This window comes from Brachyhypopomus gauderio, unplaced genomic scaffold (genome assembly GCF_052324685.1).
Source record: "Brachyhypopomus gauderio isolate BG-103 unplaced genomic scaffold, BGAUD_0.2 sc479, whole genome shotgun sequence".
NCBI lineage: Eukaryota > Metazoa > Chordata > Actinopteri > Gymnotiformes > Hypopomidae > Brachyhypopomus > Brachyhypopomus gauderio.
In genome coordinates, this window is record NW_027507300.1 from 25,199 (window position 1) to 51,898 (window position 26,700).

The window sequence follows — 26,700 nt, forward strand, 5'->3', positions numbered from 1 at the left end:
CAGTGTTAATCCCCAGGTGAACCCCGGTATCAGCACATCCACCGGCAGCCAGACCATCCCCCAGGTGTGTGTGTGCGTGTGTGTGTGTGTGCGTGTTCAGTTTAGAAAGAAAGAAGGAATTGAAGAAAGAAAGAACACTTTTGTTGTAATTGTTATTGCTGTCACAAATGTACAATGGAATTAGAACTCTGAATTTCACTATAACCCCTAACCATAACACAACAATACACACATATGGAACAAGAGGCAGCCATGTAAGGTGCCTGGAGAGCCTTTGCTCAAGGGCCCATAGTGGTCCTAATGAGGGTGGGGTACAGATGGGGGCTGACTTCTCTAACATCTGGACCAACTTTGAGTTTAGCTACTAAAAGTTTAGTTTAGTTAATTTCAAGCAGACCAGCAGGCACTGCAGCATGTGACCTGGTGCTCTCTACAAATACACATGTTACACTTGGTGCAGGTGGTAGAGGACCTCTTCTTTAGGCCTGTGCACAACCAGCACACACCTCTCTTTCTGGTGGCAGTAGTGCCAATTATCAGTTATATATCAGTATATATAAAGAAGAGGACAAGAGGCCACCGGGCGGTCCACCTCCTACAGCTGTAGGAGGCGGACCGCCCGGTGACCTCTTGTCCTCTTCTTTAATTGCATCGATATCTCTGCCTTCAATGCTTTTGTGCTGTTCACTTCTGTGGATCCCTCGTGAAACCAGAAAAGAACATACAGACGGAGGCTGTTCTTAGAGGAGCTGGGGAAATCCATGGTGTCCTCAGAGATTGCGCGGAGACGGCACCCTCCACGTACAGCAGCTGCTGCTGCCATGGTGATGGATTTGCAGGCCCCTGTTGCTTCTCATACAGAAACAACTGATATAGCCATTGGCACTACTGCCACCAGAAAGAGAGGTGTGTGCTGGTTGTGCACAGGCCTAAAGAAGAGGTCCTCTACCACCTGCACCAAGTGTAACATGTGTATTTGTAGAGAGCACCAGGTCACATGCTGCAGTGCCTGCTGGTCTGCTTGAAATTAACTAAACTAAACTTTTAGTAGCTAAACTCAAAGTTGGTCCAGAGGTTAGAGAAGTCAGCCCCCATCTGTACCCCACCCTCATTAGGACCACTATGGGCCCTTGAGCAAAGGCTCTCCAGGCACCTTACATGGCTGCCTCTTGTTCCATATGTGTGTATTGTTGTGTTATGGTTAGAGGTTATAGTGAAATTCAGAGTTCTAATTCCATTGTACATTTGTGACAGCAATAACAATTACAACAAAAGTGTTCTTTCTTTCTTCAATTCCTTCTTTCTTTCTAAACTGAACACACACACACACACACACACTTGGGGTTTCCCTGTTAGTCACATGACTCCATAATATAACTGGCAAAATTACAAGAATTTCATTCATCAGCCTAAAATGGAAAAATGGCTGAATCCAATGGAATATAGTAAAAATGTCAAATTTCACTACTTTTCTTCAAAATGAAATACTGACATTTCAAAATGCATGGTTTTATACTGTAACTGCAGTGAGATCAAAAAACGTGGTTTCAATGGAAGTCAATGGGGCATTTTTGACCACGAAGGTGTTCAGAGGGAATATGTGGCACTACATAAAAATTGATAATGCAATAAAATCTATTTTTTTGCTAATCTTTGATATATCCAAGACTCTAATTTCCACCAATGTCCCATCCATCTAGTATTTATTATATGGAAAATAATTCAATTTTTGTGGGTTTTTTAAACAAATAATTAATCATTCATGTAATTAAACTGTCATTTAAAAGGTTAAAATTCTGGAAATGATTGAATATTTGATCATTTTGATCAGGGCTGAAGTAGATTAAGTGATTTATGAAAAAAAAGCAAAAAAAAAATGTTGACATATGAGGATTTTATTGCTGATTTTGTGCATGTACATTTTTGCCACAAAGGTGTCCAAAGGGTGCAAAATATGAAATCTGGCACTACATAAAAAATAATAATGCAATCAAAACAATTTTGTTACTAATCTTTGCCATATCTAAGACTCTAATTACCACCAATGCCCCATCTGTCTACTGTTTGTTTTATGGAAAATAATCAATTTTTTGTGTTTTTTTCCAAAAAAATTGCAATACTTCAAATAATTTAACTGTCATTTAAAGGGTTAAAATCCTGAAAATAATTTCATGTTTGGTAGTTTTGAGTAGGTCTGAAATTGATTAAGTGATTTATGAAAAAAAAAGCAAGATAAAATATTGATGTATTATGATTTAAGAGCAGTTTTTTGGTGCGTGTACATTTTTGCCACGAAGGTGTCCAGAGGGTGCAAAATTTGAGGAGGGCATGAGGGTTAATGAACATAAGGTGTCCTCTTTGCCTGAGGCGGCGATTCTTGCTGATGAGTAGGTTTTAATGCATAAATCTGTGTTTAAAGCGATTAAATCAGAGGTACCTACGATAAATGAACGACTACCTAAATCCACTCAGCCTGTTCGTTTATTTGACGAGTGTTTTTATTGTCATAAATCTGGACATTTGATAGCACATTGTCCTGTGTTGAAGCGCAAAAATGAATGGAGAAATCAGAATACTGCTCAAAACCAGAGCGCTGCTTTGGTAAAGACGCATGTTTCGAGTTTAGCGAGTTCTTCTTTAGTGCCTGGTAAGCCAGACCCAAGTTACCAGCAATTTATTACCTGAGGTACTATTTCAGTTGAAGGTAGCGAACACACTCTGTATACAATTACAATCCTGCATGATACGGGTGCTATGCAATCTTTTGTTTTAGCTGGTTAAATGCCCTTCTCAGATCAAACATTTTGCAGTTCATACGTGTTTTGTCGGGGTATGGCAATGAGAAATATCAAGGTTCCTTTGCACCGCATTTCATTGTCGTTGAGTTTATCTACTGGTACCTATCGAGTTGGAGTTTGTCCTTCGTTACCAATTGAAGGTATTACATTTATTATGGGAAATGACATTACGGGAGGTAAAGTGTTTCCAGTGTTGGAGGTTGTCGATAACCCTGTGAGTGAAAACCCTGAATTGGATGATCACTCTGTGTTTCCAGCTCGCGCTAAAGCTCGAAAGTTGGAAGACATAATTGATTTGTCCGAGATATTTTTAGTTAATGAGTGTTCATACATTCTGCTGAGTCAGCTTCTCCAATACTTCACCCAAAGCATGTTGGGGATAATGAGGAGGTAGATATTGCTAGTCTGATTGTGAGTCGTGATCAGCTTATTGAATTTCAAAAAGCAGATACTGGACTGGAAAAATATTTCCTGGATGTACGTAGTGTGGAGTGTCTTGCTGACAAACAAATTGCATTTTTTTTTATCATGATGTGTTCGAGCTGCGTCCGAGGCACATAGTGTTTATCAGATTGTGGTTCCCACTCCTTTTAGACAACACGTATTGCAACTGGCACATGAACACCCTTGGTCAGGTCATTTAGGGATCACTAAAACTTACTCGCATATACATTTTTTTTGGCCTCATCTTCGGAAAGATGTTGCGGACTTTTGTCGGTCTTGTCATGTTTGTCAAGGTACGTGTCGGTTACCAAATTCTGAGACGATACAAAATCTTCCTGGTCTTTTGGGACATTTGATGGGTCAACAAATATCCGATCTTGAGTTGTTAATACATCGGTATCTTGCTATTTTTCATGACATTCCTTCACAGACAACCGTGTTGGAGCATGATATCGAAGTTACTACTTCGACTCCTATTAAACAGCACGCTTATCGACTCCACGCCATAAAAAGACAAGTTATGAAAGAGGAAATATCGTATTTGTTTAAAAATAGTTTGGCAAAACCCAGTTGTAGTCCTTGGAGCTCACCTTGTCTAATAGTCCCTGAACCGGATGGTTCATTTCGATTGTGCACTGATTATAGACACGTTAATTCGGTGACAGTTTCTGATTCATATCCATTGCTGCAGATGGATGATTGTATCGATAATGTGGGGTCAGCTCAGTTTGTAAGTAAACTCGACTTGTTAGAAGAATATTGGCAAGTGCCTTTGACTTCACGTGCATCGGAGATATCAGTGTTTGTAACCCCTGATGGGTTTATGCATTATACTGTTATAGCGTTTGGACTCAAAAATGCACCTGCTACATTTCAGCACCTTGTGAATATTGTGCTGTCCGGTGTGCTGAATTGTTCTGTTTACTTGGATGATCTTGTGATTTATACATCTGATTGGTCTACTCATATGGAAACATTAGGAACTGTTTTTGAGCGTCTATGCGAGTTCACTCAGGCAACATTAAGTTATTTGGGAAAAACAGTTGGTTGTGGACAGGTTGTGGATGCCCAAACTTCAACCATTCTTAATTTTCCTGTGGCTTCTACTGTCATGGTACAGCCCCTGACTCCTCCCCCTTGGGCGTGTGCTTATGTCATCTATGTCTAGACATCTGCATCTGTGGATCTTCGTGGGTGTGGTTGTCCGAGCAAGCGTGTTCATCAGTCTCACCTGTGGCTCGTCTTGTCTTCACTCGGGGCTTATGTGGTCTGTCTAGATCTCGTGAAAATATTCTTAAAAATGAACATGGCAGTGTAGTTGCAGCAAATTCAGTGACATACTTGGTCAGGCTCTGTTTGCACTGTTTGCACTCTGTATTGGCAGAGAAGAACTTTTTGTTATGCACATAATACAGTGAGTCCCCTCTTAACGACGGGTCTGGTTAACGACGGATCAGAGTTACGACCGACTTTTTATTTCGCACGGTGTGCGGAGGAGCAGTGGCAGCACAGTGGAGTGTTGTGTACGATATGCCCATCTCGGCAACGCAATTGCTCTTTCTCACGCTGTAAGCCTGAGAACATTCTTTTTTTTCTATACTGTATTTAGAACATTAGTTTTTTTCTATACTGTATTTACGATTAAACCGTATTGTCACGTAGGGCAACGCCCCCTCTCGTAGCTGTCACTCTGGGTTCCCTCGTGTCTGTGTTCTTGCCTGTTTATCCCGCCCTGCTCGTTGTCTCCGTGATTCCTCGTTTGTTACCACGCCCCCGTGTCATTGTTATCACCTGTTCCTTGTTTTAGTTTCTATGTATAAAGTCCCAGTATTTCCCCAGTCCAGTATCCGTGATTTTGTCTACTCCGTGCCTTGTACTTTGTCTATCCATTTGTTCAGTTGTGAGTATTGTTTCCGCTGCCTGTATTCCTGCCTGTTCCGTGTTTCCCCCGTCGTGTTTAAGTACCGATATGTCTGTGCGTATTTCGTGTCTGGACTGCCTGCCTGTTATGACCCATGCCTGTGTTTTCGACTCTGCTTATGGTATTCCCCGTAATAAATCTCGCTCATCTCAGCGATTGTGTCCGTCTCCTCGCTCCGTGGCGCGAGCCACGTTACACGTATCTAAATCTAGGGTCGCACTTAAAGACAAAAACTGCTTTACGACAGACTTTTTCAGTCTCTAACACCGTCATTAAGCGGGGACTCACTGTAATATTGTTTGCACTTGAAAAAAGGAGAAATATTTAATCTTATTTATTTTATTTTAAATTTTATGGAATTTTATTTTAATTTCAATTTGTAGAGGAAGTTTATTAAAAGTTCATGCTTACATAATGCATGTTAAGAGTTATAATAAAACATTTCAAAATGCTTGTGTAACTCAGTTAAATAAAAGTCTGTTGTCCAGTCATATAATTTGTAATTTTAGTGTTCTTAAAGTCTCGTCTCATCTCGTTCTTGTGAACCCAATATCGTGTCTTATCTCGTGAGCTGAGTGTCTCGTCACACCCATACCAGTTATTATAGAGGGTTTTGCAAGAATTTCTCTATAGTGGTAAGCCCACTTACTTCATTGTTTAGTCAGTCAAAATCATTTGATTGGAGTTTGGATTGTCAACATGCATTTGACGATATGAAGGCTCTCATTTTCAGCTCCAGATTTTACTAAATCATTTAAACTGGAAGTGGATGCTAGTGCTGTGGGAGCTGGTGCTGTATTACTTCATAAAATGTCATAAGCATCAGCTTAATTATTTAACACTCGAGCAGGAAACTTTGGCCTTGTTGTTATCTTTGCAACATTTTGAGGTTTATCTTGTAAACAACCCATTGTTGTTTACACCGATCATAATCCATTGGTGTTCCTGTCTAGGATGTTTAATCAAAATCAATGGCTAATGAGATGGGCTCTTATAGTCCAGGATAACGAGGATAAGAAAGGGACAGATAATGTCATAGCTGATGCACTCTCACATGCTTGATGTATTGTTGGATTTTGTGTATTGTTTGAAGTTGTATCACAAACATGTTTACATGTTTGCTCTTCGGGGTGAGCGTGTTAAGTCTATTGTGGACTTGTTTGTGGGTTGGGGGTTATTTTTGTTTTAATAGGTGGATTGCCTCATTACTGGTGGATCCTGTCGACCAATCGGAGATCGCAATATGGTTGAGGGGGCGGATCTTCGACTTCATAAACTGCGTGATGGAGTTGCTGGGAGGTGGCGCGAGCATTTCTGTTTGAGCAGTTGTGTGTGTGTGCGTGGCCTTTATAAGATTGTAGCCCATGATTCTCATGTGAGAGTTGAGGATTTGTGCGATGACTTTTGTATAAATGGTCATGTTTAGAGTTGTGAAAATCGCCACCTTGGAGAAAGAGCTTAGTAGCATGTGCACACTTATATAAACACCCACGCAAGTATGTTCTCAGGGTATCTGCACATTTTAAAATCTCAAATTCAATGACTTTTAAGACCTTTTTAATACCTCTCGCAAGAAAAAATAATACTGTTACTGGGGATGCAGGTGTGTTCCACATCGTTGACGGGGGGGTTTGGGGGGTTGGCGTGGCGAACGAGAATTGTTGAACGGGGGGGGGGGGGATTGTTTGACGTTGTTGAGGCCTTATACTCCAGCGCTAGGAATCTAGCTCTAGGAATCTAGCGCTAGGACCCTGGAGCGGTTATTTTCTGCATGGTCCTAGCGCTAGATTCGGCAAAGTTCACATCGCGCCATCTAACATGCGGAGTATACGGCCGTTGCGAAAATGATAATATACATATCGTTGGTAAAATAAAACAGAACAACTGAACAACACACACTTATAATAATTTAATGCCTCCCCTCATAAAATTCCAGACATTTTAAGACATTTTTAGGCCTTGATTATGGAAAACTAAATTTAAGACATTTTAAGACTTTTTAAGGACCCGCGGGTACCCTGGTTCTGTTAGAAACACCAGTATAGAGCAGAGGTGGAAAGAGTACTGAAAAATTGTAATTGAGTAAAAGTATCATTACTTTGCCTAAAATCTACTCAGAGTAAAAGTAAAATTACCCATCTTAAAATTTACTCGAGTAAAAGTACAAAATTACTTCATTTAAAATGTAATTTGAGTAAAAGTTACTTAGTTACTTTCAGTTATTTAATGCATGGATGAATTATGAACCAAATTAAGCACAAGTTGTTTTAATCGATTTTAAAGTGTATTTAAGTGCACATCCACACTTGCAAAAAGATCAGCTGGGCTCAGGAACATACTTCCTCACAGCACAAGGACAGTCACAACCTGTACCATAAAGTGCAAACAATTTTCAGTCCTATTGTCCAACGGACAACACTATGATAAGAATAAAGAAATTTAAATTACAAATTATTCAAAAAACTAAATGCACACAAAATTAAGTGCCCACAAGATGCCACAAATCAAACTAAAATGCAGCAGGATTCCACTACTCACAATAAAATGGCCACAGGATCCCACATCAAAAATAAAAAAATGCTCATAGGATTCCACAATTTAAAAGTAAGTGCTCACAGGATCCAGCTATTCAAAATACAGTGTCCACCGGATCCCACTATTCATAATAAAATGCCCACAGGTTGCCACAACTAAAAATAAAATATAAAATGACCACAGGATTCCACATCTCAAAATAAAACAAAATGCGCACAGGATTCCACTATTTAAAACGCTCACAGGATCCAACTTTTCAAAATACAGTGCCCACAGGATTCCACTTTTCACAATAAAATGTCCACAGGATCCCACAGAACCTAATAGATAGAAGATTTAAAGATAGAACAATCTCATCCTTTTGGAAAAAAGTGCACCAGATTACGACCTGATTATGAGACAATGGAAAGGGCGCGCGCAAGGCAAGGCCACGCAATTGGCTTTCAGTTCTGGGACTCGGAAGTTTTCATTTCTGCCCGCATTTAATTTTTCACCATCAATATTTTTTTACTCAGTAATGTGAGGGCGTTCAAATGTAGTGAAGTAAAACTACTTGGGTCAAAATGTACTGAAGTAAAAGTAAAAATTACATATTTCAAAAACTACTCAGAAAATTACAAATTACTCATAAAAAGTACTCAATTACAGTAATGTGAGTAAATGTAATTCGTTACTTTCCACCCCTGGTATAGAGGCGGGCACTGTGTATTTATTTTTGTTTGAGATTAGTTAGAGTAGCAGATATATTTTCTTTATTTCTGTTAGTAAAGTAGTATCTTGCTTTGTTAGTTTAGTTTAGTATACTTTACTTGTTTCTTTTCTTTGGTGTCATCTATTGCTCTTTTCCTTGGTTAGTTGGTTTATGGTTATTTATGTACGTGTGTGTATATTCAGTGTTCTGCTGCGTAATTAGGGCTCTTCTGCTATATTACCACTCTGCAGTAAGAGTTTTCTTGCGTATCCGTCTGGGTTTTGCGTTCTTAAATTAATTACTACTTGGCACATGCTACTGCCCCACACCCCATTCATTCATTCATAGAGCCATGACATTGTTGGGTCGTAACAGTGTTTGCGTGTGTGTGTCCACCCTTACCCTGTGTCCTGGAGGCAGGCCCGGGTCACACACGGCGGAGGACAGCAGACGCACCAGCAGGTCCTGCACCTGCCCCATGCTGTTGCCCAGGTTGAGCAGACCCTCCTGCAGAACCCCCAGCGTGGGCACATCCAGCAGGTCCAGGCCCAGAACCTTACCAAACGCACGCAGAAACTGCACCACCATCAGGCAGTCGGCAAACACCTGGCCCGGAAGGACCAGGCCCGGGATTTGGGAAAATTCTGGCAAAGTCTGTGGAGGTGGCAGAGAGAGAGAGAGAGACAGAGGAGAGAGACTCACACAACTGCAGTGTTAGAATTACGACTGTGTGGCATTCCGTGAATTTTCATTAGTTATTTACAGCAAATTTACAACATCAGTCCCAGCACTGCACTGAGCACATATCACCACATGATGGCAGCGTTCGTGTTATCCCCTTCATGCTTCTGTAAAGCGTGTGCAATGACCTAATGCCGCTACAGGCCTGTGGTGAGCGAGCCCTCACACTAACGCTGCCCAACACGGTGAGATGAGCTCGACAGACACAGCAGGACGACGTGGTGCATGAACACACGGCGTCTGCGTGAAAGGTTACTTTCAGCCAATCAGCACTACCTTTATCACCTCTGCTTTTTATTAAGATCCTTTGCCCCTCCCCCAGAATCAGCTGCTTGTGCCAAACGGTGAGGGGTGGGCGGGGCATAAGGGGCGGGGCTTACCTTGTGATCGGTTAAGCACATGTCCTCATTGGGCTTCTTCATCTCGCGGATCATCTCCAGCTCCAGCCTGCGTAGCTCCTGCTTACGCTCCTTATTGATCCTCTTCTCATCACGCTTCTCCTGCTTTAGACGCTCACGCTCCTGAGAGAGAGAGACAGACAGAGAGAGAGAGACAGACAAAGAGAGAGACAGACAGAGAGAGAGACAAACAGAGAGAGACAGAGACAAACAGAGAGAGAGACAGAGAGAAAGACAAAGACGGAGACAAAGAGAGAGAGACAGACAGAGAGAAAGAGAGCGACCAAGAGAGACAGAAACAGAGAGAGAAACAGACAGACAGAGAAACAGAGACAGATAGAAAGAAAGAGACAAACAGAGAAAGAGAGACAAACAGAGAGAGACAAGGTGATGAGACGTGTAAAAGACCCCTGGCTGCTCCGTCAGCCCAGAGAAAGACTGTGCTCACTGTGATAGTGGCTGTGTTCAGACAGGAGACATGCACCTTGCCAAACTCTATATTCAAATCTCATTGGATATAATAATCTTCATTTGTTAATATATTTACTATTATATCATTAGTGCTTTTGTTTCATCTAGTTTATTATAATGCATTGCCACTTTGTTATGACTGTTATCCTTTATCATCATTAACCTAAAAACATTGAACATTGTTGTTTTCAGAGTGTCTTCAGCTTCAAGCTCTGTGTGCTTTGTTAACATTGTACCTAATACACTCCTGCCTATAAAGGGCTTTGAATTGAATTGTACTGAACAGAACTGAGTTGAATTGAGAGGGGGGGGGAGACAGTAAAAATATTTTACAATAAAAAAAGGATTTTACAATATTACACACTAAGTGTGTGATCAGGTATGTTCATTGAGAAATCGGGTGTTTGGGGAGAACTGATCGGGTGTTTGGGGAGAACTGATCGGGTGTTTGGGGAGAACTGATTGGGTGTTTTTGTGTAGAACTGATCGGGTTTTCTGCATGTGCTACCTCAGCTTTTTTGCGGGCTTCCACAGCCTTCATCAACATGATGTGCTGTCTCCTCCTCTCCCTCTCCTGAAAAGAGAGAACACCGCCACCATCATCATCTTCATCTTCATCACTCGGGGAAGCATATGTAGCAAAATAACATTGAATTAGGGGAGAGAGAGAGAGAGAGAGAGAGAGAGAGAGAGAGAGAGAGAGGAGGAGGAGCAGGAGACAGACTTCAACACTGACCAGCGTAGTGTAGCATGTTGCACAGATCAAGGGAGAGACAGGAGAGACAGCCAGACACAGACACACACACACACACACACACACACACACACACACACACACACACACACCTCACTCACAGCACCATGGCCAGGATGGAGCGGTGTGTTACAGAACAGCGGAAGGAAAGTGGGAAGCAGCAGGTGTGGTGAGCAGGTCAGAGAGGTGGAAGCAGTCAGTGCATCTTGAGTTAGCTTAGCGCTGCGACCGCTCATGGCTAACCTCTGGAAACACACTCAGTGCCAGGGTGTGTGAGGGGGTGTGGCTTCCTGCAGCTGCCTCACGGTGCACTGCCCCGCCTCCCATTGAGGGGGGGGGGGGATAACCCACAGTGGAACAACGTGAGGAGCCAAACACTACTGCCACACACTCAGACCTGGGCCAAGACTGGTATGGACTCCGCAGACAGGCACTCAGAGGACAGGCCCGTTAAGACTTTGACATCAACAGTACTGATGTCATAGCGTGTATGTTGTTTTTGGATAGAGGCTCCGTCAGACAGACGCACATACACATACACAGACACACACACACACACACACATATATGCAGAGGAGATCACTAACCACAACCAAGGCCGTACAGATGGTATGTGGAGAATGAGTGTGTAGTGCTCACTGTCACAATGAGAGTGGAGACTCACCAAACATCACACACACACACACACACACACACACACACACACACACACAGAGAGAGGGAGACAAGGGCCTGTTGCATCAAAGCCAGCTCTCTCTCTCTCTCTCTTTCTCTCTCTCTCTCTCTCTCTCACACACACACACGCACGCACACATGCACACACACACACACACACACACACACACACACACACAGAGGGAGACAAGGGCCTGTTGCATAAAAGCCAGCTCTCTCTCTCTCTCTCTCTCTCTCTCTCTCACACACACACACACACACACACACACACACACACACACACACACAGAGCAGATGTTGACGATGCATTTTTCTCTTTTCTCTCTTTTTTGCCGCTGGAAAAGCCATGCAGAGGAAAATGTAGTATGACAGCAGCCAATGCTACACTTAAAAAATGTGCCGCTATGACAACCATATCACAACCATGTTTCACGATGCGAGTGTTAGATGTACGAAAGATTAAACATACCCATACCATATCTAGTCTATGCCTCTCCAACTCCTGAGAGAGAGAGTTGGTACAGTATTATAAGACAGAAAAAAACAGCGTCATCAGAAAACTTAAAAAAATTAAATGAAATTAAATTAAAAAGAGAGAAAGAACAACTCCCAGAGAGACCTGACCCCACACCCGAGAGAAAGCACACAGCCTTGTGTGTGTGTGTGTGTGTGTGTGTGTGGTGTGTGTGTGTGTGTGTGCATCTCAAACACTGGGCAATTTAATTAGTCACAACATTCATATGCTGGTTGAAATGTCACATCAACTAATGTGTTTTATTATATTGCAAGTCATATCCAAATCACAACACAGCAAACAACTGAAAGACGTGGATTGTGCTAGTGAACAGTGACTGAAGGCTTGAGGAAGGAGACCTACACACCTGGTGTTTGAGGATCACGGCCTGCTGCCGCCTCAGCTCCTTCTCCTAGAAACACATACACACACAGTCAACAAGGCAATTCACATGTGCATATAGCATACTACTATACCATACTAATCCAGGCTGTACTACTTTACTATACTAACCCAGGCTGTACTACTATACTATACTAACCCAGGCTGTACAACTATACCATACTAACCCAGGCTGTACAACTATACCATACTAACCCAGGCAGTACTACTACACCATACTAACCCAGGCTGTACTACTATACCATACTAACCCAGGCTGTACTATTATAACATTCTAACCCAGGCTGTACTACTATACTATACTAACCCAGGCTGTACTACTATACCATACTAACCCAGGCTGTACTATTATAACATTCTAACCCAGGCTGTACTACTATACTATACTAACCCAGGCTGTACTACTATAACATTCTAACCCAGGCTGTACTACTATAACATACTAACCCAGGCTGTACTACTGTACCATACTAACCCAGGCTGTACTACTATACCATACTAACCCAGGCTGTACTATTATAACATACTAACCCAGGCTGTACTACTATACTATACTAACCCAGGCTGTACTACTATACCATACTAACCCAGGCTGTACTACTATAACATACTAACCCAGGCTGTACTACTGTACCATACTAACCCAGGCTGTACTACTATACCATACTAACCCAGGCTGTACTATTATAACATACTAACCCAGGCTGTACTACTATACTATACTAACCCAGGCTGTACTACTGTACCATACTAACCCAGGCTGTACTACTATACCATACTAACCCAGGCTGTACTATTATAACATACTAACCCAGGCTGTACTACTATACTATACTAACCCAGGCTGTACTACTATACCATACTAACCCAGGCTGTACGACTATACTATACTAACACAGGCTATACTACTATACCATACTAACCCAGGCTGTACTGCTATGCTATACTAATCCAGGCTGTACTACTAGACCGTCCCCCCTCAAGAGGGAGTGTAGGAGTGCTATGGGAGGAGGTGTTCTGGTGCTGAAGGGAGACTGGCTAAGGTTCTGTGTTGCAGGTGTAGAGATCTGTCCCCAGGCTGGAGGCCTCATGCACAAACACACACACACACATATGCAAATACTCATACACACACACACACATACGCAAATACTCATACTCATACACACACACACACACACACACTGACCTTTAAGCGTTTCTCTGCCTCCAGGATCCTGGCATTGGCAGCTTCTTCACGCTTTTTCCGCTTGGCCTGCCAGCACAGACCAGGTTGCCATCAGACATCACAGGTAGCAGAGGTCCAATCACATCACAGGTAGCAGAGAACCAATCACATTACACCAGCTGCTGTCTGCTCCGAGCTTCCCTTTTATTGTTGTGATTGACATGTGTGTGTGTGTGGGTCTGTGTGGATGTGTGTGTGGGGGGGGGGGGCAGCTCTGACTCACTACCACTGCCAGAAAGATTCCTAATGAGAACACACAAACCCACACTGGCTGATCTGGGAATCTCTTGCTTGCTATTCACACCGTGGTATTTTGAGACTGGTTTAATCGGAGGTTTCCAGAACAACGCTCCGGTGATTGAAAACCTTTCTCAACGAGAATGTCAGTTCTTGTCACAATTAGCCCAGGGATCTTTCCCATTATTCAGTATTCCCTTCTTCACCTCACTGGCAGCGGGAAAAGCAAGTGTGGGAGAATTAGCTGGAATTTCACTGTGTAATTACAAAGGGAAGGAGACCCGGTTCAGAATGGCCTGCCAAGCATGTCAGGCACGATTTGATTTTGCCCTGCTAAAACATTTTGGAGCTTCTGTAATTGGGTGAGGAAGGAAAACACTCCCCCCCTTACACAAGCCCCACTGTTGTCTAAAAACAAGAAAAAAATGTATTTTATGTCTAATTTAACCAGGAGTCTGAGGTGGGGGAGGGGCAGATTTACGATTTAGGAACTACTGATGAAACTGTTCTGCTAAAAATGTCCATCCACCCCAGAGTGATACTGCGGGAGTGACGGAGAAGCCCCATCCACCCCAGAGTGATACTGCGGGAGTGACGGAGAAGCCCCATTCACCCCAGAGTGATACTGCGGGAGTGACGGAGAAGCCCCATCCACCCCAGAGTGATACTGCGGGAGTGACGGAGAAGCCCCATCCACCCCAGAGTGATACTGCGGGAGTGACAGAGAAGCCCCATCCACCCCAGAGTGATACTGCGGGAGTGACAGAGAAGCCCCATCCACCCCAGAGTGATACTGCGGGAGTGACAGAGAAGCCCCATCCACCCCAGAGTGATACTGCGGGAGTGACGGAGAAGCCCCATCCACCCCAGAGTGATACTGCGGGAGTGACGGAGAAGCCCCATCCACCCCAGAGTGATACTGCGGGAGTGACAGAGAAGCCCCATCCACCCCAGAGTGATACTGCGGGAGTGACGGAGAAGCCCCATCCACCCCAGAGTGATACTGCGGGAGTGACGGAGAAGCCCCATCCACCCCAGAGTGATACTGCGGGAGTGACAGAGAAGCCCCATCCACCCCAGAGTGATACTGCGGGAGTGACAGAGAAGCCCCATCCACCCCAGAGTGATACTGCGGGAGTGACAGAGAAGCCCCATCCACCCCAGAGTGATACTGCGGGAGTGACAGAGAAGCCCCATCCACCCCAGAGTGATACTGCGGGAGTGACAGAGAAGCCCCATCCACCCCAGAGTGATACTGCGGGAGTGACGGAGAAGCCCCATCCACCCCAGAGTGATACTGCGGGAGTGACAGAGAAGCCCCATCCACCCCAGAGTGATACTGCGGGAGTGACAGAGAAGCCCCATCCACCCCAGAGTGATACTGCGGGAGTGACGGAGAAGCCCCATCCACCCCAGAGTGATACTGCGGGAGTGACAGAGAAGCCCCATCCACCCCAGAGTGATACTGCGGGAGTGACAGAGAAGCCCCATCCACCCCAGAGTGATACTGCGGGAGTGACGGAGAAGCCCCATCCACCCCAGTGCTGCTGCTGTGTGCACTCTGTTTTAGTGCATCTGTGAGAGAGGGTGGGTGTAGTTTAGGAATGTTAAGCCTACTTCTCTCTCTCTCTCTCTCTCTCTCTCTCTCTCTCTCTCTCCTACCTCCAGTATCTGCTGTGCACGGAGCTCCTTCTCCATCCGGATTTGCTGAATACGTTTTATCTTCTCCTGCTCGGACACAGGGAGGGAGAGCGTTAATTGAAAGTGCCGCCGTGCATTTAAAAGAGCCAACGGATTAGTGTGTGTGTTAGTTGTGTGTGTGTGTGTGTTAGTTGTGTGTGTGTGTGTGTTAGTTGTGTGTGTGTGTGTGTGTGTGTGTTAGTTGTGTGTGTGTGTGTGTGTGCATGTGTGTGAGCATGCGTGTGTGTGTTAGTTGTGTGTGTGTGTGTGTTAGTTGTGTGTGTGTGTGTGTTAGTTGTGTGTGTGTGTGTGTTAGTTGTGTGTGTGCATGTGTGTGAGCATGCGTGTGTGTGTGTGTGTGTGTGTGTGTGTTAGTTGTGTGTGTGCGTGTGTGTGAGCATGCGTGCGTGTGTGTGTGTGTGTGTGTGTGTGTGTGACTGACCTGCTGTTTAAGGATCTTGATTTGCTCCTTCTGCTTCCGTCTCTCCTCTGCTGCCATGATGGCTAAACAAAACAAAACAAAGAGTGATGTGTGTGTGTGTGTACACAAAAGAGAACTTACGTGTGTGTGTGTCTGCATCAATAAGCCTTATTCCTCGTATAGTACCATGCCATACGTGTATGTGTTAGTGTGTGTGTGTGTGTGTGTGCGTATGTGTGTGTGTGTGTGTGTATGTGTATGTGCGTGTGCGTATGTGTGTGTGTGCGTATGTGTGTGTGTGTGTGTATGTGTATGTGCGTGTGCGTATGTGTGTGTGTGTGTGTGTGTGTGTGTGTGTGCGTATGTGTGTGTGTGTGTGTCTACGCTACCTTGCTGCTTGCGGGCCTCTTTGGCTGCCCGGGCGAGAGCCTGTTTCTCCAGCTTCCTCATCAGCTTCATCTGGGCCGCCTGTCGGGCGATTTCTGCACCACAGCGAGAGAGACAGAGAGAGTGAGAGAGAGAGAGAGAGGGGGGACAGAGAGAGAGAGAGGGGGAGAGGGAGAGCACTAGCGTAGGCCCTACGGTGGGCGTGATAGCTGGCGTCGGCCAGCAGGGGGCGGTGTGTTACCCTGTGCCTCCAGCTTGCGGAGCAGCTTGGCCTCAGACGGGCTGGGGAACTCGTTGTGGCCCACGTTGGGGGGACGTCCCTTGCGCCGGCGGGATGCCGAGCTCTCTCCATCGCCTCCCCTCTGCTGCCGCTCGGTGTTGGGCGGCCGGCCACGACGGCCCTCCATCGCCCGGATACGGGGGACAATCTCCTCCTCGGTCAACAGGCTCCACTGCAGACCCTGACGGGCAGGACATAGGTAAAGGGTCAGAGGTCAGGAGCCACAAGCGTCGATCCTGTCTGTCTGAACTTCTGATTTGCTGTGACTCAGCATTACTGCAGTTTCATTCACAAAGTCTCAAATTAAACATGACTGAACACAGTAAAACAAGAGCTCATATTTCAGTTACAGTTTTCTATGGATCTTTTACAAAGACATTAAAGAGAAAAGAAAAGAGAAATCAATCTTACAATCACTCACACACACACACACACACACACACACACACACACACACACACACACACACACACACACACACACACACACACACACACACACACACACAAACACACGCACACACGCACACAAACACACGCACACAAACACACGCACACTCGGCACACCAACCCAAAACAGAACAGAAGACCCTGTGGAAGTAATGAAGGCTGATTATTGCTTCCTAGAGTATAACGGAGAACTTTAATTCTATCGGGGGTTCAATCGAAATCCTTGCCCTCTTGATTCAAGATGAAAGTGAAATAGATGGGTAAGAGAGAGAGTGAGAAGAGAGAGAGAGACAGGGTGAGGAAGGGGGAGAAGGAGTGAGAAAAGGAAGAAAGCAAAGGAAAGAGAGAGGGAGGGAGAGATAGACGGAGGGAGAGGTAGAGGGAGAGAGGGACTGGGGAAAAAAAGAACACAACGGAAAAAAAGAGGAGATGAAAGGAATTCACCTGCTGTCCTCTGGCTTCATAGAAGTCACCAACCCTTATTTTTGCACTGAAGCTAAAATTATCGCGTGTGATGTCAGTAATTCCATATCTGGATAGGTACTACAGAAGAGAGAATAATAATGATGTTTGTGAGACAGAGAACCACAGCACACTGAAAGCACTCACTCCGTGGTTGCATAGCCAAGCTAGCTACGGGGAGGGTGTGTGAGGGGCGGGGCCCAGGGGAGGAGTCTACGGCAGGCACCGGCGGAGAGGGAGGTGTTACAGTGGGAGGTGAGGGAGAATGAAGGGGGTTTAATGGGGGTCAGCTACAGGGCGGGACTTCAGGGTGCCCTGGGTCTTGCGGGGTAAAGCGAGCGCAAGGTTTGGGGTGGTGGGTGTCGAGCAGCTGTGAGAGGGGTGGGTCTGGGCGGGGGGCGGGGCTTACCTTCACCACGTCGGGATACTGCCGCAGCCTTTTGCCGCAAGGTGCGTAATACGCCACGTCGCCATGGAGACGACCTCCGACTGTTTTGATCCTCGTCTCTCTCCGCCAGCTAGGGGGACAGAGACAAAGGTGAAACGTTGTAACATTTTAAAAACTGCTTATATTACGTGCGTGGGTGTGTGTGCGTGTGTGTGTGTGCGTGTGTAAGAGTTATTTGAATCACACATACCCCATTTCTAGAGGAACCTTAAGATCATCTTCATTCATTACACGCTTCCTCTTCCCAGAGCCTAGAACCCAGAAAGAGAGAACAGTCAGAGTACAACACACACACACACACACACACAACACACACACAAACATAAAACATGCATAGAACACACACGCACACAATACACATACACCATTATGCAAACATACACAATCACACACACACACACACACACACACACACACACACACACACACACACACACACACACACACACACACACACACACACACACACACAGAGTGATGTGAAAAGCATCTAAGTCTGCACTCAATACAGTGTGTGCAGATCCACACCAATAACTCTTTCTCAAACCACTCCCCCAAGTAAACACGCACACACACACACACACACACACATTCACGCACACACACACACACACACACACACACACACACACACACACACACACACACACTTTCACGTGCAGACACATACGCACACACACATACACACACACACACACACACACACACACACACACACACACACACACACACACACACACACACACACACACACACACACAGTAAGGGAGTGAGTGGCAACAAGTGTTTTTCCTGTTACAGGAATGTTGAAACCCAGCCAAGAACAAACCCACTGGCTTGACATGTTTGTTGGATTTGAGAGTATTTTGTTTAACGAATCTCCCTGGGAAAGAGAGAGAGAGTCAGCCAAACAGCCATAATGACTGCGTAAGCCTGAGCTAACAGGTTCACCCAAACCCAGCTCCGAGGTTAGAGCAGGCGACACACACACACACCACACACACACACACACACACACACACACACACACACACACACACTCCTCGTTAGCCCCTGTGTTTACAGGATCAACCAGGCGCAGATGAAGGGAAGTGTGTTCATTTGTGGGCTCTTATCTTAGCCATTTCTCCAGAGATGGAGCTTCCATGTCCAAGGATGGCACGTTTACACACACACACACACACACACACACACACACACACACACACATACGTGGTGTTCACAACTGCAACAGATACAGGTAGACCCCCATCAACTGAAAGCAACAGTATGCTTGCAAACACACAAGCAAACACACACAGACACACACACACACACACACACACACACACACACACACACACACACACACACACACACACACACACACACACACACACATACGCAGCATTGATGCTGGCAGTGTGATTAGGTGTAAAGTCATTAGGGCTAATCAGATACACCTCCATTGCCCACAGTTACCTGGGGAGGTGCCAACAGAGTACGAGGAGGACGGAGGGCTGTGATAGGCCAGAGCAGCAGAGCCGCTCATGATTGTGGGCGTCGGCATGCTGGCGGGCTTGATGACTTGGAGGTTGAGGGGTGAGCAGTCAGGCAGGCTGTGATTGGTGGAGGCGGAGAGCAGGGACAGCCCCTTGCTGAGTTTGACGGGGGTCTGCTCTCCATCTGCCTCTGTCTCCACACCGCCGCAACTCTTCCTCCCGCCACCGGCGGCGCCGTTCAGCTCGCTGTCTGAGTTGCTGTCTGATTCTGAGAACGTGAGCAAGACAACAGCTCAATCAGATTTGAAATAAGGCAAGTTTATTAATACAGCATCTTTCACACACACTAGCAATTCTAAGTGCTTTACACAAGAGAAGAAGCGTATTACGACCTGAGGTCTATCACCTTGGGAAGGTCATGGCCCACAAAATAGAATACATAAAAATTAAAAACAAGATTTTAAAGGAATGAAAATAGAAATTAAAATGAATTAAATAATGAAATCAAATAGAAATTTAAATGATCGCAATATTAAGATAAAAGATAAAATAATTAAAAGATTAAAATAAAAGAATTAGAGAAGATAATAATAAAACTGGAAACTGAGAAAATAAATAGGAATAAGTAAAAGATAAATAAAATAGGCTACATGTACGGTACCTACACTAACCAAAACCAGTCAAAAAATACGTTTTTATCTTGGATTTAAGGTAACATCTAACATTACCTTAAATCATCTAACGTTGAAACATCTAACGTTGGAGCTGTTCTAGTATCTTCTGACAGTTGGTTCCATTTAGAAACAGCATAGTAGCTAAATGCTGCATCTTCTTGCTTAGTTCTTACCTTTGGCAGGACTAACTGATTAGTTCCTAGTGATCTTTTGAGACCCAAAAAAATGTCCGGGGGGAATTTTGCGAAGGAAGGAAGGAATGATGGATTTTGCAACGTCTAGCGTTTGACACATGCTACCCCCCCCCCCCCCCCCCCCCCCCCGTCAACAATCAACACACGCTACCCCCCCGGTCAACAATCGACACACGTGCCCCTAAAAAATAATTTTGTAAAAGGTGTCCTCCTTTTCAGAAACCCAAATCTGGTCACCCTAGTTAGGAGGCCATTACAGTAATCAACCCTGCTAGAGACAAAAGCATGAATGAGTTTCTCAAGATTTGCTTTTGTCAAGAAATCTTTGATCTTATTGATATTCTTATGATAAAAGGCTGACTTAGTTACTGATTTCATGTGACTGCTAAAACTGAGATCAGAATCTATTAATACGCCTAGGTTACAAACTAGCACTTAGGGGTGTAGAATTTTAGTCTAAGCAGGCAGCTAGTCTGTGCCTTTCATTGCTATTACCAAATATAATAATCTCTGTTTTATCTTTATTCAACTGTAGAGAAAGACGACACCGGCCAAAAACAGCACGGCTAAGTCACGCTTACTACACTGCGAATTAGAAAACCTCATACCTGAGAGACTGTCATCTGAATCTTCCTCGTCTTCCTCTTCGTCATCCACATCATCATCCTCGTCATCGTCGTCATCGGCCGAGTCGTCCGAGTCCTTGCCACTGAGGAGCTCGTGCTCACCTGCGCTGCGGCGAAACAGGTCAGCCAGCGGCTGCACCAGGTGGTTCTGGGAGACCTCCTTCCAAGCGTCCAGGGGCTTGGGCGTCTTGCTCTTGCGGGAGGCGCGGGGCCGCGTGGGCGGGCCGGGGGCGGACGTGAGGGTGGGGGGCGGTCCCGGGACGAGGCCAGGGGCGGGCGTGGGGGCGGGGCCATCTTTCCTGTTGCCCGTGCTGAGGTTGACGGGAAGGTCAGGGAGGGGCTTGGTGGTCAGGGCGAGGGGCGTGTCCTGCAGTACGTCCACACCCTGGATCACGCCGTTGACTGAGCTCAATCCCAGCAGGCTCGGCGGCAGAAGCAGGCCGGGTGGCGGAGGGACGCTCTGTGCGGCGGGCGGCTTGGTGCGGCCCGAGCTCAGCTTGTGGGGCAGGAGGGAGGAGAGCAGTGAGGAGCAGAGAGAGGAGGAGGAGGAGGAGAGGAGGGAGGAGCTACTGTACAAGTCCTGCTGCTTCTTTAGCTGGAAGGTAAACTCCTGGTCCTGGAGGAGAAAAGACTGAATGAGAGAAAGAGAGATGGAGAGGGAGAGAAATAGAAAGAAGGCAAGAGAGAGACAAAGAGGGAGAGAGAGAGAGAGAGTGAGGGATAGAGAGAGAGATAGAGAGAGGGAGAGAGAGAGATAATATTAGTAACATGAGATTTAGAGATGTGTAAACATGAAGCAAGTCACGTTCAAAGATGAAGATAAAGCCAAACAAACAACAGAAGCCGATGGAGGGCGAGAGGGAGATGAGGAGGAGGGAGAGGAGGGGGAGGAGGGTCAGGGGGGCTGGAGGGGGAGGGAGGTGGTAATTGCTCTGGTTGTCATGTGGTACAAGTGCTGATGGCGAGAGTGTGTGGAGGTGTGTGCGAGTCTGTATGCGTGTGTGGGAGTGTGTGCAGTGTTACAATGTTTCTTTGTATGTGTTTGTTGGTGCAGGAGTGTTTATGTGCACTTGTGCTGGTGTTTGTGTGTTTGTGTGGGTGTTTGTGAGAGTGTTTGTGTGCATGCTGGTGTTTGTGCGGGTGTTTTGAGGGTATTTGTGTGCATGCGGGTGTTTGTTCGGTCGTTTGTGCAGGTGTTTGTGTGAGTGTTTGTGCGGGTGTTTGTGTGAGTGTTTGTGTGAGTGTTTCTGCGGGTGTTTGTGTGCATGTGGGTGTTTGTGTGAGTGTTTGTGCGGGTGTTTGTGTGCATGCGGGTGTTAGTGTGAGTGTTTGTGCGGGTGTTTGTGTGCATGCGGGTGTTTGTGTGAGTGTGCGGGTGTTTGTGTGAGTGTTTGTGCGGGTATTGGTGCGAGTGTTTGTGTGCGTGCGGGTGTTTGTGAGGGTGTTTGTGTGCATGCAGGTGTTTGTGTGAGTGTTTGTGCGGGTGTTTTTGTGCATGCGGGTGTTTATGCAGGTGTTTGGGTGGGTGTCTGCAGCAGGTAAAGGTCCACTACGTCTCCTCCGTATGGAACAGTGCTCATTAGCGCCAGCCAGAGGAGAGAGCGATACTCCACGGCTCTGAGCAGTAAACACACGTTTCATACTCGCTAATTTACATGAGTAAAACCAAAACCACAAGGCAGTGTAAAACTGCTCAGTGCAGTAATACCAAAACCACTTTGGCTGATTGGAAGAGGGAGAGAGGTGCATTAGTATCTTCAGCAGGAGTCTCTTCACCAGGGTGTGCGCAAGACCGCATTTCTGCTCGTTTGCAGGAATACAGACCCTTAAGAAGCCGCGGCGTTAATTGCGTGTCGGCTTTGCTGAAGTAATTCTTATAAAGCTAACCACATTGTCACTTTCATTTACCAACTAAAGCCCCACAGTGGGGAACATAATCATACAGATAAGAGCAAGAGAAGCTTCCCCCCTCACCCGCTAGCAGACGCACCCTTTAAATTCCTTCACACACACTCTTTCCCTCTCTCACTTTCTCTCTGGTTCCTTCTCCTCTTTCCTATTTTCCCCCTTTTCTCTCTCTCTCTCTCTCTCTCTCTGTCTCCCTTGATTTCTCTGACCTTTTCAAAGAGGCCAGTCAATAGAAAGAGAGACAGGCTGAATGCCAATAGCGCCCTCACACCTCTAATCCAAACAGCTTAGAAGATACACACACAAAACTATGGAGAAAGTGCTTTACTTCATTTGCAATAAAACACCCAGCACACTAAAAAAGTAATAAAGTTATTATATTTAAAATTTTAGATAAATTTATATTAAGCACTTGCACAGCTGTGTGAAATGTCCTGTTTCATGTCTGAAACTGTTTCTCGCTTTCTCTCTACATATTTATATACAAGATATATATTATTTATATATATATATATATATATATATATATATATATATATATATATATCTTGTATATAAATATGTAGAGAGAGAGAGCGATATATGATATATATAAATATGTAGAAAGAGAGAGAATTATGATATATATAAGATATATAATGTATATATTTTTATATATTTTATAATATATATATTTTATATATATATATCATTATTATTATGATTATCTACCTGTTTCAGTCTGTAGTCAGTGATGTGAGACAGCGAGTTCTCCAGAAGTTTCCGGCTGCTGACAGCGTCATGAGGCGGGGCCTTTGGCTTGCGGGCGGAGCCAAGAGATTGCGACCTCGGGGAGGGGGTGAGGGGCGGTGGCTTTGGCGAGGAGGAGAGGGGAAGCGGTGTGGGAGGAGACGGCACCGACAGCGGTTTGGGGGAGGAGCAAAGGGAAAGTGGGAGGGACTGGTGAGAGGAGGGGAGGGGCTTGGCTGAAGCGGTGGGAGGTTTGGGGGAGGAGCTGAGGTGCCGTGGGGAGGGGTGGTGGCGCGGCTGCGTGGTCAGCCGGGGTCTGGCGTTCAGGGCCAGGCCTGTGGACTGGATCACGCTGGTGGGCTGAGCCGGCCTGTCTCTGGATGTGGCGGTGGGCGGGGCGAGCGGCGAGGCCTGGGGGCGTGGCGAGGGCGTGCGGGCTAACGGGACCGCCGAGCTGCGACGCAGGGCCTCACGGAGGTCCTCCACAGGCCTGGGACTCTCCTTGTTACTCAGCTCAGGGGTGGGGCTGGCAGCCTGGAGAAGGATCAGAGAGAAGCCCCGCCCCCCCCGGTCAGAGCGGTTGGGCTGCGGGAAACGGCCGCGCGACGGAGCGGCGCACAAACTCACCTTCGCTCGCTTCTTCTTCTGTCCCTCCTTTTCTGAGTCTGACTCCTCCGTGTCTTTGCTCTGCTCATCCTCGTCATCCTCTTCCTCCTCCCCAAGATCGTCCAGGTCACTGCTGCTCATTCCCTCGCTGTCACTGTCCAGCGACGACCCCGATTCGCTCTCGCTAACGCAAGACCCCTCCCCCTGCTTCTTACGGGGTTTCTATAGTAACCAACAAAACATCAGTAGCCAATTGAGCGTCTCTTGCGCTAAATACCACAGGCCTTTAACCAAAGGAGAATGATGTATAAGAAGACCAAAGCATTTTGGATCTGATAGATGTTTCCTTTTCTTCATAATCACCTCTCATTCCCAATAACAAACCATTTGTGGCACAACCTTTATTGTTATTAGTGCATATAAAAAGAACTTGGACGCACACGTTCTGAACTGGATTTCACTGATTATTCACAAACATTTACTGAGCTAAGTTTGGAGCCGCACGGGCCCTGACGCGCTGTATTCGTGTTCGTTCTGCAGCTGATCATTTAACGCTCTGTTTCTGCTTCAGTGGAGACGTATTCACATCTGTGCCGGTGATGTCGTCTTGGAGACTGATTTCCATAGCACCCGCCTCCCTGGGGGAGGAGGCTGTTGCTCAGGTGACACTACGTCTTACCTTCTCCTTCGGCTTCAGATGAGGCTTCACCTGGAGTTCTCCCATACTATTACTGTGGTGAGCAGCTTTGCGTGGGCGGGGCTTGGAGCCGGGGGTGCGGCTGCGCTCCGGGGGGCGGAGCCCAGGGGAGGGGGAGGGGGAGGCCGAGGCGGGTACGCCTCCTTTCGTGGTGGACGGGGAGACGGCACTCCCATTCACGGCTCCGTTCACGCCTGCACACAACATTCGGCACACGCGTGAGCACATAAAACACAGCACACACATGAGCACATAAAACACAGCACACATGTGAGCACATAAAACACAGCACACATGTGAGCACATAAAACACAGCACACACATGAAAACATAAAACACAGCACACGCGTGAGCAGTGATTTCTTACACAATCTGGCAGCCAATCAATCGAAATCATGGGAGATGTAAATTGTGGTTTTAGTCACAAACTAAAGAGAGAGCCTGCAGGAACTTCACACACAGCCTGAGGCACCAGCTCTGAACAAAGCTTTAGTTTCCCCACATGCTGATGGGCTGCCTATAACAGAGTTAACCATCTCAGTTTTCCTTGCAGGCATCTCCCAGAGCAGAATCACACGAAACCCAATAGCTAACACTAATCACCGGCTAGACTAACAAGTCGCGGAGTTGATAATCACTACAAATTTAGGAGATCGGATGAAAACCGATGAGAAACAGACTTACTGCCTGCCGTTTGTCATCTTGAAAACAGGCTAAAAATGAATTACGGTCATATTCTGGCTCAATTTTTTGATATGAAAATCCACTTAACACCATTGATTTGGCATCGCTTTACAGCACACAGAGAAGAGACGAGGACGTGAGTTCACTCTCCACGCGCAGAGGGAGGGACCACAACGGCTACCTTTACAGCCCTGACTGCTCTTGCTCAGGGTTTTAGATGTGTAGGGCGTGGCCTCGTGGTTCTGGAGGGGCGGGGCAAACAGAGGGGGCAGGCCAAGGAAAGGCGGGAAAAAGGCGGCGGGGCTCTCCCATGAGCTTCGGCTGCTCTCCACCAGTCTGAGGGGCGGAGAAAAGGCATTACGCTATTACACTATTACGCTATTACACTATTACACTATTACATTTCAGCCACGCGCATCACATTACACGATGCCTGTAAGATGACACACTAAACCACATTACCATTAACATGTATTACACATACTGCAAATGAAAACATACACACACATACGGATCAGTTCAGAAACAGCACGAAGAGAAATGACCCTGCGGGTCTTTTTAAGCTGCACGTGAGGAAGGCGTCTGGCTCACCTGAGAATGCCCCGAGCTGCGGGTGGGCGGCCAAGGCAGCGGTGACCCCCAGCGGACCCAGAGCCCCAAACTCAGGCCGGCCGGTGGCTGGTGACAGGAGGCCGAAGGCGGGGTGGGCCATCACGGGGAAGGCGCTGGGCACGGAGGCCACAGAGCTCACGCTGAACGGTTTGATCACTGCCTGCCAGGCCAAACAAAGGGCCTGCTCCACCACACACACACACACACACACACACACACACAGTCCAAATTACTTAAGGTACTAAATGCGACAGGACACTGGAAAACCATTTTACATTTGCACACATACCCACGCGCGCGCACACACCACACACACACACACACACACACACACACACACACACACACACACACACACACACTCAAAAACCACTTCTCATTCTCACACACATTCACCCAACCCCCCTCATATTATCTTAATACCATAATTCATCATTCATCTTTAATTCATCCTTTATGAATGTTAAACTTAAATATTTTTCCTCTCCCCACAGATACTCCCCCCAACACACACACACACACACACACACACACCACACACACACACACCCCC

At 46.2% G+C, this 26,700-nt stretch overlaps 1 protein-coding gene and 1 pseudogene across 9 annotated transcripts in view; both read right to left on the minus strand.

The window, feature by feature from the left end:
- Nucleotides 1-25,016, minus strand: part of baz2ba (bromodomain adjacent to zinc finger domain, 2Ba) — a 37,404-nt gene extending 12,388 nt beyond the window's left edge. For 3 of the 8 annotated variants that reach the window (XM_076996354.1, XM_076996353.1, XM_076996352.1), the window contains exons 1-18: nucleotides 24,834-25,016; nucleotides 24,176-24,376; nucleotides 23,531-24,082; nucleotides 20,894-21,542; nucleotides 19,398-19,685; nucleotides 18,127-18,187; nucleotides 17,898-18,006; nucleotides 17,471-17,569; nucleotides 16,539-16,758; nucleotides 16,300-16,392; nucleotides 15,932-15,993; nucleotides 15,472-15,537; nucleotides 13,534-13,599; nucleotides 12,310-12,354; nucleotides 11,898-11,930; nucleotides 10,508-10,573; nucleotides 9,511-9,651; nucleotides 8,792-9,043 (exon numbers count right to left, since the gene is read on the minus strand). In XM_076996354.1, coding sequence (XP_076852469.1) covers nucleotides 8,792-9,043; nucleotides 9,511-9,651; nucleotides 10,508-10,573; nucleotides 11,898-11,930; nucleotides 12,310-12,354; nucleotides 13,534-13,599; nucleotides 15,472-15,537; nucleotides 15,932-15,993; nucleotides 16,300-16,392; nucleotides 16,539-16,758; nucleotides 17,471-17,569; nucleotides 17,898-18,006; nucleotides 18,127-18,187; nucleotides 19,398-19,685; nucleotides 20,894-21,542; nucleotides 23,531-24,082; nucleotides 24,176-24,376; nucleotides 24,834-24,878 — 3,048 coding nt within the window. In that variant the 5' untranslated portion in view covers nucleotides 24,879-25,016. The remainder of the gene's footprint in view (nucleotides 1-8,791; nucleotides 9,044-9,510; nucleotides 9,652-10,507; nucleotides 10,574-11,897; nucleotides 11,931-12,309; nucleotides 12,355-13,533; nucleotides 13,600-15,471; nucleotides 15,538-15,931; nucleotides 15,994-16,299; nucleotides 16,393-16,538; nucleotides 16,759-17,470; nucleotides 17,570-17,897; nucleotides 18,007-18,126; nucleotides 18,188-19,397; nucleotides 19,686-20,893; nucleotides 21,543-23,530; nucleotides 24,083-24,175; nucleotides 24,377-24,833) is intronic. The other 5 variants (XM_076996355.1, XM_076996358.1, XM_076996357.1 and 2 more) reach the window with 5 other exon arrangements.
- A 23-nt stretch (nucleotides 25,017-25,039) lies between these two features.
- Nucleotides 25,040-26,328, minus strand: LOC143506565 (bromodomain adjacent to zinc finger domain protein 2B-like; annotated as a pseudogene). Its single transcript, XR_013128386.1, has 3 exons — nucleotides 26,127-26,328; nucleotides 25,682-25,871; nucleotides 25,040-25,045 (listed from the first exon to the last, which is right to left on the minus strand). The product of XR_013128386.1 is annotated as a bromodomain adjacent to zinc finger domain protein 2B-like (transcript).
- Nucleotides 26,329-26,700: the final 372 nt, after the last annotated feature.